General features: G+C 32.5%; 1 protein-coding gene across 2 annotated transcripts in view; it reads left to right on the top strand.

Moving 5' to 3' along the window:
• LOC106133953 (alpha-1,3-mannosyl-glycoprotein 4-beta-N-acetylglucosaminyltransferase A) overlaps positions 1-11,416 on the top strand; it is a 47,449-nt gene extending 36,033 nt beyond the window's left edge. For both annotated transcript variants that reach the window (XM_013333858.2, XM_060953474.1), the window contains 9 exons: positions 437-545; positions 1,776-1,987; positions 2,413-2,525; positions 2,936-3,164; positions 4,108-4,320; positions 4,613-4,720; positions 6,961-7,154; positions 7,487-7,700; positions 8,542-11,416. In XM_013333858.2, coding sequence (XP_013189312.2) covers positions 437-545; positions 1,776-1,987; positions 2,413-2,525; positions 2,936-3,164; positions 4,108-4,320; positions 4,613-4,720; positions 6,961-7,154; positions 7,487-7,700; positions 8,542-8,577 — 1,428 coding nt within the window. In that variant the 3' untranslated portion in view covers positions 8,578-11,416. The remainder of the gene's footprint in view (positions 1-436; positions 546-1,775; positions 1,988-2,412; positions 2,526-2,935; positions 3,165-4,107; positions 4,321-4,612; positions 4,721-6,960; positions 7,155-7,486; positions 7,701-8,541) is intronic.
• The last annotated feature ends 460 nt before the right edge of the window (positions 11,417-11,876 follow it).

Here is an 11,876-nt window from a genome sequence, read left to right on the forward strand (position 1 = left end):
AACTTTTATAATATATTAGTGTTAAGCAGGCAATTCGTAAAATCTTGATATCATTTCAAAATTATGACGATATAATTATCAGTATATGCAAAACGACTGCTTTTAATACGAGATCTGGTAATTGCAGCTGCAATACTGCAACTTTAAGATGAGAGTGACTTTGAATTATTTCTAAAAAGAAAATCGAAGCAAGGCCTGAGTTAAAAATGAACGGAAAGAAATGAAATTGAGAAGAACCGTGGACAATGATTACCATAGAGCAGAGTTCTGCAGTACTTACACCATAGAGTATTTATTTATTTAAATCTTTATTGAGGCTCAAAGGTACAATAGATGGACTTAATGCTAATTGGACCATACATTTAGAAGTCTCGCTGCTTGTCGAAGATGTTACTTTAAAAAAAAACACGTTTCTAATTTTTACTTTTTATTTCAGGCAAAAATGACAGACAGACACGCGGACATCAACCGCTCAACAATCATTGACGGGTCTTCTTCAACCAATCTTACTCCAGAGATGCAAGCGCTTTTGAAGAATTTAACAGGTAAAAATCTGTTAACGTTTTTATGCAATTATCTTGTTTCCTTTCTTTTATCGTATCGCGTGGTTATTCTGCTTTTTATTTAAAAAAAGATAATGAAACTGAAGACGTGAGTGTACTGCAATGATTTTTGGGAACAATTTCAACCATTTTTAGTGCTCTTTTTCTGCTGCTAACTCTATCGGTTTTAATCGATAATATTTAGCGGAAATCGTTATTTACTTTAGTATAAATGAAAGCAAGTTGACAAAGCAAATATTCAAATTAAGTTTAAATAGTTCCTGTAGGAACGTTGGAGAGGAAACATATCTGGATCAAACGAAGAGGGACCTTTGAAAGTTCAAGTCAAAAATACCCTACACTGATGAACTGAAGAAAAAAAATTAAAAATGATTAGTCTCCTTCCATCCTCCCAGAAAAGAGGCATATGATCGTGATCACTAAATAAAAGTATGTTTAAGACTGATGGTGGGGAAGTTTAAGAACACAGTCATTCATCGTATCGATCATAATATGGAATGTTACGTTTGAATCTTGGGATTACCCATTGTTTAATCTAAACCCGATAGCATTGTTTAATCGTAATCTTAACCTGACACATGTATCTATATAAGAATGTATGAAACGTTTATAAACATTGTAAGCACCGTCTGCCCTACCTATGGGTTAGAAGGTAATAATATTTTACTGTCGGCCACGTTTCAGTCATACTGTTTATGTGGCCTACAGTGATAACCGCTCATTTTGCATTAAATATTAAAGTCACGAGTGTTTCACAATTGCTTTGCCATTAGCGAATTATGTTTTTTTTTATTTATCATTACATATATCTGATTTAATATTCAACATCACCTTGTTTTAATGATAATTCTCTACTAATCTGATAATAAAAAAATACAACATGACTGAATTATCATTCATTAACAAGGCTGTTTATAGGACAAAAATGTAATCAGGTCGGCGACATGCGAAATATTTTTAGCGATACATTGGCGTAGCGACATAAAAATTAAGCCTTTTTTGATCTGCCTACTTCGATGACTTTCTTCGTACTTCCCCTAAAACTTGGGTTTTGTGTTTTTCCGATTTGGGTTGTTGATGATAACAGTCACATTTAAAAAATTGTCTCATTTTATGTGAAATTTGATTGACAGTACATTATTTCGTTTGCTATGTACAAAACAATCTGTCTACTGTCTATGACTCGATTTGGTTTTTCTATCGTCTCTTCAGGTACAAGGGCCGCTGCTGGTCTTCAAACGAAGCAGCTGCCGGCGCTGTCTTCGGCATTCAACACGCAACTCCTGCCTCATCTCCTGTTAGACCCGTTCAGTCTGACACCAGCCTATCACATGAGAGTTGAGAGGAAAACCTTTGCAGATGTTGTCATTGGAGTGCCCACAGTGAAAAGAGACAAGGAGAGCTATTTGCTGATCACACTTACTGTAAGTTATTGTCTTTGTAATGGTTTCTCACTATTTTATCGTCATTGCAACTTCAGGCACGATTTGCGTTACTTTTAACTTTTTTAATTTAATTTTTCCTGTAGTCTTTATGTTCAAAGAAGGTAATTTTATTCATTCATTTGTATGTTCGCCTCAATGGCTTATCTTTGCTGTTGTGTGTTTACCTCATTCATAGAAAGATATAAAAGAAAAGATAATTATCCCTCCTTAAACACGTGGTATCTGCTTTAATTAATAATTTTTGTCTATTATAGTCTGTCGCTGTTAAGGAATCGAGTCCAGTATTTATGCGGTTGTTTTGAAACTATAAATTTATTTGAGTATTACTTACGAGTAGTATTCAAATAGAAATGCTAACTGCAATGATCAAAGTTTGTGAAATGCCTTTTTCTTTATTATTTCAGCATCTCATAGACGGATTGACGGAAGAAGATTTAACATCAACACTCATCGTAGTAATGGTCGGCGAGACAGACTTGGAATACGTTCTCAACACTGCAAGACAGATTGAAACTTTGTAAGTGCTTTAAGGAATTTCTCTTCTACCTCTTCTTTAAATATGGAGAGAAGACTGAGTGTTACTCCTTCATTGTTAGTCTGAAGTCTGAAGTAATAAGGGACAAAAAGATGATAACAGAAGTCTTAGGAATGAGGATCAATGACTATACAAATTAACGCATCTGGCATAATTCTAGCAGAATGAACTTAAAATCGAAGCACTCAATAACAAAAGCGTAATTTCAGACGAATAAAGTATTTTGGCCTTAGTATCTCATACCATACTTACGAGTTAAATGTATTTCATCTATCAACTTTTACAGTAACTAAACTTAGTCAAAATATATCTTATTTTAGCTTTTATTAACTACGAGAAGGTATAATTCGATGTTCCAGAAATATACATATAATATAAAAAAAATGTTACAGATTTCCAAAGCACGTAGAAAATGGATTGGTTGAAGTGATCTCGCCTCCAGCTTCCTACTACCCCGACCTGGACGCTTTACCGCTGACTCTTGGCGATTCCCAAAAGCGAGTGAAATGGAGGACAAAACAGAATCTGGACACTATATTCTTGATGGCGTACGCTCAAAGCTGTGGTGCCTTTTACTTGATGCTGGAAGATGATGTAGTTGCCAAGAATAAATACATGCAGGTGAGGTTTCCTCTCATTCGAGTAATGGTTAAATCATTAACATTGATGGCAGCAAACTTTAAAAAGAAACGCGGGGTTTTTATCAACCTTTAGAATATAAACTGACTGCCGAAAGTTATAAAGATGATCAGATTGGCTCAGATGGATATGACCTCCTCGATAATTGACGTGAATTAACAAAAACTGTTGCTTTGTTTCGTGCAAATTTTAAGATTGTAAACGCATTTAACCTTACATTTATTCGTAAATGCAATGATGTCGATTGCGGTCTTAATCGATAATCGAATAACACGGTCACGGTCTGTTACTCAATGCAATTAAAAGACTGATCTATTAGTTAAATTAATTGTTAAAATTAAGCGCGCCTGTCTTTATATCGAGTTGCATTAGTTTAAGATATAATAGAATTTGCAATATTTTGCTTGGCGATATTTTTAATTATACATTGGCGAATTAAATTTTATTCTAAGAAAAATTTCATTTGCAAACACAGTAATGTAATGTAATAACCTTAATACTTTTGTGTCTTATCATTCAGATGACTAGTTTTTTTGGGTGTCGTAAATTGAAAACTAAACATAATTTTTGGTATGGCTGACTGCATGTCAAAATAAATAAAAAAAATATCCTATAATTTAGGTTTCACCGATACATAACAGGAAATCCCAATAGAAAACCTATTTCTTGGGAATCAGAAATTGACTTTATATGCCTTCAAATATCTCGTGTGTCTCCTCTGTATTTATAACTTTGTTATTATAATTATAACGAAATGCTCTGCGAAATATTTTCGATTTAATAAACTCTTATTTTAACTGCTTTTTGCTAAGCCTTTTTTTGTATTTCAAAGTTCATCTTGCATCGTCTTTTTCTTTATGCCTTTTCTTTTATTCTCTCCAAAAGCCCAACAAAAGCTAGAAAACTATCGTTATCCTCTTTCCAGGACATAAAACAGTTCACCACAGCCACAACGACCTCAACTCCTGACTGGTTCTTCATAGAGTACTGCCAAGTTGGTGGTATCGGCAAGTTGTTCCGGTCCGCCGATCTGATCCGCTTCATCACCTATGTCCAGCTGTTCTATAACAACCTCCCCATTGACTGGTTGTTAGAGAGCTACCTGGCAGACAAAGTGTGCACCATCGATAAGACTTCAGTAAGTTCCTTGAGTTAATTTGTACTGATTTTGTCCGAAATTTTGCTCAGATTACTGCAAATGAACAAATACTTTTGCATTGCAATCTTCCAAGGTATCCCACGTGCTAGGTACTTAATACTCCGAATTTTTGGTGTGTGAAATTTAATAAAACTAGTTTGGATAAAACAAGAATTGAAGAGCATTGCCTTTATGTTGCAAAATATTTTATTGGAAACATAAAACAATTCAAAACAATTACACGCTATGATATTAACCATATTTATTTAAAATTTACCTATATCTTTTGCAGAAAGCGTGTGGTAAGAACAAGGAGATGATACGGCCGAAGTACAAGACTTCACTCTTCCAGCACATTGGGCTGTATTCCTCACTCAAGGGCAAGATACAGAAAGTAAAAGTAAGTATTCTCTTAATTTTAACATTAATATTTACTATATTTTGTTTCTGCTGCGTTTATTGAATAAGTAATTATTAGAAACTTTGAATGCATACTTTTTCAGTTTCGAATTTAAGTTATACAGCAGACATAAATGTTTTTTTCTGAAAATTTTTAATACTCTAGTAAAAAACGAAGAATTGATACGATATTGAAACAGTGTTTTCTTAATCTTTCATCATTTTTTTATTTATTTTATCAACAATTTCCTGTACAATTTCATTTTGCTCAGTACTGTCTTGTTTTTCTCCTTTTGCATTTAAGATATATTCTCTACTATTTAGATAAGTAGTTTCTCTTGTATTTTTCTATCAGTGATTTTATGCTGATAATTTTTCTGCTGGTGGTTCTTCTGCTACATTGATAAATGGTTTTCCTTCATTTTCATTTGCAGACGCTTCATTTTATTTTCCTCTTCATGTGCACTTTTAAAACTTATCCTTAACTTGGAGACCTACTATATAGAATCTTCTTCATCGTCGTTACCTTTTCCCACTTTCTACGTGGGGTCGGCACAGTATACCTACTATATAGAATGTTGTTCATCAATTCTTTACTTGGTGTGTAATTTTATCCTCATTGACTTTTATGTTGGTTTTGTTGTTTTGGCTTGCAGCGTTGCATTTTCTTTTAGATTTATATTAAAATTAGGCTTCAAACAAATTTCCCTTAAAATTTCACCCGTTGGGATCCACGATACGTATTCTTGTATTCTTCAAAAAAGGCTTTTTATCTTTTCCACTAATAATATTACAAACTAATTTATTTGGCCCTACATAGTCGGAGACATTTACGGAATCGTCGAAGTCTTCTATAGAACAGTCATCGGATGTTGAATACTATGACAACGATATAGAAGATGTTGAGGAATCGGAAGATTTGTCTGAGGATAATTTCGCAGCAGGATTGTAAAGCCATGTTTAGAAGTTAAATATAATAAGCAATTAATTGGTAGGTATGCCATGGGTTTGGCTTTTTTTAAATTACTGTTTAATAACACAAGTATTTGGTTACACTTAGTCCAGGCTCTCATTAAAGATACCTGTTGTTGGAGGGGAAATTGGAGCTCATAATACACTTATTATGATTAGACAAACGATATATGGTATTTCGCAGTTAGTGACTTGAAACACTGTTCTAGATAACATTAAACTCGTTCAACAAAAACAAGGAGTTTTTAAGGCAAGAAGAGTGAATAGGCCATAACGAGCACTTATCACCTCAAAAGTAATATACTCAATATAACTTTTAAAGTGATAGATAATTTTGTCTTTTCTGTTTGAGTTGTACGAGTACGATTAAGTAAAAATCTTCATTATCAATATGTAAGAATTTTATATCGGATGTCCGTATGAGTCGTTGCTATGAACCACAGATGAACTAAATGTCTAACACTTCAATATTTTGTTCTTAGAATACAACCATTCCTTCTTTTTCCTTTATTCCCGTAAGAGTCGACTTAGACTAGACCCTCGCAGCAAAGGAATTAAAGCCTTAGCTTAATTAGTTTCTCCTATTGATAAGGGTGACGAAAGCAGTCGCTTTGTGTAACTACCTGACTTGCCTACTCCTGGAACATGGTTATAGGAGTAATTCAGGCAGGAAGCACTAGAGGATTAAGATCAATCAGTTATGGATCTTTATACCCAAATTAATCCGTCCAATTGTAGGAGGGGTAGGCAGAGACTACTACATCTTTCCACTTGCCGCAATCCCTGCATACTTCTTTCGCTTCATCCAGATTCATAACTCTCTTCATACAAGCTCGTCGGGTTCGGGTACTCTTGACCTGACCTTTTGCTAGAACGATAGAACGATAATTAATAGATTTTTGGAACATTTCCAGATCATAATGAAAGGCAAGTACTTTTTACGAAATGAATCCATTTTTTTGTTAAGATTCTTCTTCTGATTATTTATCGCTCATTATGACGATTCAATGCGCCTGTGTTGTATTAAACTTTTGTGCACACCATACTAACTAAGGCCTTCAACTTTTGAAAACTCTCAAACACGTTGTGCACAACTTAAATTTTTCATACTATCGACACCGCTATTTGTTATTTGTAAAGTTAAACTTGATGCGCACTTACTTACCGTGTATGTAAATGTATAAAATTTGACGTTTTCAAAGTATAAGCAAGGCTACGCTGCAATTTGTAGACTTAAGACAAACATTAACAATAAATTCTCCTTTGCAGGATTCCCATTTCGGTACGGTGCCAACTTTCTACCCTCATTCGAATCCGCCGGCGACGGCGAAGACCACAATCCCAGAGCATTCCGACCACACCTTGCAGAGGGCGTATGATGGCCACACGTACTTCTGGGGGGTGAAGCCGAAAAAGGGAGACACCATGGACTTCACATTCAACAAACCCACCGTTATTGAAAAGTAAGATGTCAATTTAGTTGACTTCTGAATATAATGTGTAAAACGGACATTAAGCCAGCGTTTTTAGGGCTATCTTGCAGGCGATTGGAAATTAGTACTTCTTATTTAACTTAGTGTGGCTTTTTTTCTATTATATTTATTTTATTATTAAATTTATTTTTGTAGTATTTATTTCTACATTATTGTACATAAGTCGGACTTAATGCCGTAACGCATTCTCTACCAACCTTCTGATTTAAAAAATGAGAAAGTGTGTTTGTTGTTCTTCTCTTCACACTGTCATTTTGAAAAGAACGTATAGTGCCAGGTTCATGATGGAAAAACATTTTCAGATACACCTTCCGAAGCGGTAACGTCGAGCACGTCTCCGACAAAATCACCGAGTGCGCCGTGGACCTCCTCTCCGTGAACGGCAGCTACATTCACATCGGCTTCTTCGACGAATTCGGCTTGGCGGACGGCGAGGTCAAGAAAGATACAGGTCCACTCACTAGTGTACGCCTGAGGTTTCTGAAAGACAGCGCTTACTGGGTCATTCTCAGTGAGGTGAGTTCACCACCTATTTCACATTAATATCACATAATTTTCATGTTCATTAGTCCCATTGAGTTGTTCATGGGACAAGTGGGGCGACTTAGTCATTTACACACATGGAATAAGTAAAACTAAATAATTAGATCCACCATGGAATAACTCAACGGGACTAGTAGGATAGATAGAATACTTTAGTCTCAAAAGATAGGACTTTTATTCTCATTCTGACTCGTGAAACGCCAAAGTACTTCACCTAGGTGTTCCCACTACCGTTTTTCACTAACCTTTACGGATCAGAGTATCAAACTCGTTTGGCTGAATGTCTTAGTGACTGAAAAGAGATTCGAATAGACTATGTTGATAGCCTAGTTAAAGAAGAATCCAAAAATGCATAATAAAGTTTCGTTTCGTTCTTTATATACGCCATAGCAACGGTTGCCATGGTTTGTTAGTTAAAAAGAATTCTCAGAGATTGCTTTTTATTGTCAAATATTTTTATTTTATTTCCATAATAAAGATAGTTCTTTAAATTTGATTATTGAGAAATAATCAAAGGAAAGATCCTTTTTTCTTCTTCTGTCTTCTGTAGTGGATAACGTAACTTTGCGACTATACTTCCTACAACCAGAAATTGATTATAACGATTGCCTTACAAAGGCATGACATGTTTTCAGTTTCAAGATTAGTCCCGAAGTAAAAGTTATTTAGTTTGATATGCAAAGTCACCTGTTACCAGGATTCCAGTAAATTAAAATTAATCTTGCACACGGACTTACCTGTGTCACTTAAAAAATACAACATTTTTGAGAGTGACGTCCTCGAATGATAATGTTGTACGTTATTTTTTTTCCAGATTGAACTCAAACCTCCGGACCCAGAAGCGAGGTGACGCAAGAGCAAGAAACCCTGGGACCAGCTCGTCAAAATGCTGTTGAAACGTCAGTAAACTGCCATATTTCAAACTCCGTGTGAATCACTTATGACACGGTAAAATTAAAAGTCCTCAAGATTTCCTTTTTGTCACAATGCAGATGAATATTTAAATGTATACCCACTTTATGTATTTAACTATTGTTAAAAAAATATTTCTATGTAATGGTCATCAAGCTTGAAATCATTAGGATTGGTTGATGTTAAATTAATAAAGGTATCAAAATTTATTGGATTAAGTAAGTTAGTGAAGTGAAAAATTAAATTTTACACACTGAGGTGCTTACGCAAAATTAACAAATGGATAAAAGTAATTGTAGTCTATAAGTTGGTACATCAGTTGTCTGTTGTATTTACAAAATGGCGCACGATGACCTCACAAAATGGCCGATGGTAAATTGTCTCAAAGTCGTGCCAAAAGCCTTTTTTTATTTCCGTTTGTATGTGGGCCACCGCTGTCGTGTCGGGCGAATATATTTTCTTAAGTTGTCCACAGTAAGGAGAAACAATAAATTATTATTATGATTTCTTTTTTAAATTATTATATGAGCCATAGTGTCGAGGTGCATATTAATATTACACTTTAATTAACATTTTGTTTGTTTAATAAAGGGAACCGTCTTATTTTTGCATTTTGTTATTATTTTTTTCATTCATAAGATTTTGTTTGTTACATACATTAGTGAAGATTTGAATAAGAAAAATATTTTTATACTTAAAATAAAGTACCTATTTAAACCTGTCGCTTAAAGGGCTGGAGCACTGTGAATAATGTCTTGTCCATTTTAACATTCCTAAGAAAATAAAACTAAAACATTGAAATGCTTTGACTTATTATAAATCGCCCTTTTTATTGTATTTTAGACTTAATAAGCGTTGACGTTGTATTGTTTCGTAGAAGCTTATATCTGCGAAAAAATAATTAGGATGCCGTGTAAAGTTAAAATTTCAAACTTTATGGATTCGCTAATATAATCTACACATTTCCTTTAAACAAATTAACTTTAAACAAAATTATTGCATCAATAACATAAAATTCTCTAATCAAAATAAAGAACTTTATATCTTTAAAATTTAAACTTTGCACTCTACTATATGTAAAAATATATGATGAAAGTTTATTAAAGTGAAATAAATTTATTAATTACCTTTACTATATCTAAAGGCCATGAATAAGATGTTAATGTAAATGGGTATTGAATAGTGACTGAATATGTATAACAATTGGAATGTAAGAAAAATTCAAAAAGATTGATTAATATTATAAGCATTTATTGATACTTATTACTTGGACATTAAATAGCAATTCTTTTTAACAATAAACCATATTATGCTCTTCAGTTAGTAATTAGGAATAATATTATTTAAATATTGCACAGGAATGGTAATAATGGAATAATAATTAATTTGAATTTATATTTTACACTTATTTAAAATACTTGCTCCTTGAAAGGGTGGTATACTAACATGCCATATTATTTTATTTGAAATTTTGTAAGAAAATGGCTTATATCTTATCTATAAATAAATATTTACGGTGTGCATACAATGCGTCGACGGAAATGTGAACATGCAGTAATTTTTTGACTTCCCTCTATAACAAACATGCTAATACCAAAAAAATATTTTATGTTAGTTTTTTTTTCTGCATTGTGTAGAATTTTTATAAGCTTTGAATTGATAAGACAAGAAACATCGGTTTTTAAACAGTATTTAATTAATTTAAAAGTGTTATGTATGAGGTTGATACAAGTTATAATAAGTACTTATTAGATAGATTATATTGTTCGTATTTAGGTCATAGATTTGAAGTTTGACTTCAGTAACGTATGGTTTATAAGTGCATATTGTATGTTTAGTATTTTATCGTAAGTTTGTGCACAAAGATATATTCACAAACGAGTTTATGACTTATGAAATCTAGTCCATTAAGGGGTAAGGTAATTTATTGTCTTTTTCCTCATCAAATCCTGTTTCCATTTCTTTAGGATTTTACCTCTCACTTTTACTTTCTCTCTCGTAATAAGGCTTTGTCGAGACTTATCTTTGATACTCCAATATGTGGGCGGTCTCTTCTACTTTTCTCTCCAGTCAGGTATTTTTCCGAAACAGTATCACATTCAATGTTTCACAAAATATGGATTTGTAAGACGTTTTAGAAATGAGCGCAACGTTGCTTCCTTTTTTAAATTGTGAGTTATAAAAGTTTATATAAAAAAAAAATTTGTTCGTTTTTCCTCCGAGTTGTCTTTGATTTTCTTATCAAGTAAATATTGTAATGTATAACATTCACAAACACATTTATTTAACATGTGATAATTGTGATCAAGAAAAGACTTTCTTGTGGGGTATTATGATTTCTATGCTTGCCACATTTTTATGACAAAGTGAACTGAATAAGTTCTAAATTAAAAAATTTTGTTCATTTGTCTGACCAAACTGTTTTATTTTATCTTGAATAAATAAATTATTTTTGTATATTTTGTTTTGCGCAACGTTGTTTCCTTTTTTTAAGTTGTGAGTTTTAAACGTTTTATTTCAAAAAAGAATGTTGCTAAACTTACCTCTGAATATATTTATTTTCTTATGAATTTCTGTAATGTAAACATTTCCACGCACATTTATTTTACTCGTAACAATTGTGATCATGAAAAGACTTTTTGTTGTTTATTTCGATTTCTTTAGTTGCCACATTTATAATAAAGTGAACTTAATAAGCCCTTTATTTGAAAATTTAGTTTGTTTGTCTTCCCACACTGTTATATTTTATGTTGATTTAATAAATTATTTTTATTTATTTTCTTGTCTTTTTATTTTTTTTATTACCTATGGGTACGTAGTTTCTATATTGTTGCAATTATAATGTAAGAAGTGGGGAAGGTTACTTTGAGTCATCTTCGCCAATATAATTTTTAATGACTCATAATACTCCAAAATAAGGTATTCTTATTATTATACGTTCAACACATATTAAACATTTGATGAATATAAATAACCTAATGAAATATACATGATATTTTTCCTTATCAAAATCAAGATTATTAATAGAAAAATTTAATTGTTTATACTTAGTATTAAAATTAAAATACCTATAGTTAATTTATTTAGATACTGTATTAAAGATAAACTAATCTAAGATATACTACTAGTGATAACAACATCTTTTACAAAAATAAATTTAGAGATATAAGAGATATAAGAAAAAAAAACACAAAAAAATAAGAAATGTCAATCAATTTACCATAATTTACATTTTAC

The sequence above is a fragment of the Amyelois transitella genome, chromosome Z (assembly GCF_032362555.1).
Source record: "Amyelois transitella isolate CPQ chromosome Z, ilAmyTran1.1, whole genome shotgun sequence".
Classification (NCBI taxonomy): Eukaryota; Metazoa; Arthropoda; class Insecta; order Lepidoptera; family Pyralidae; genus Amyelois; species Amyelois transitella.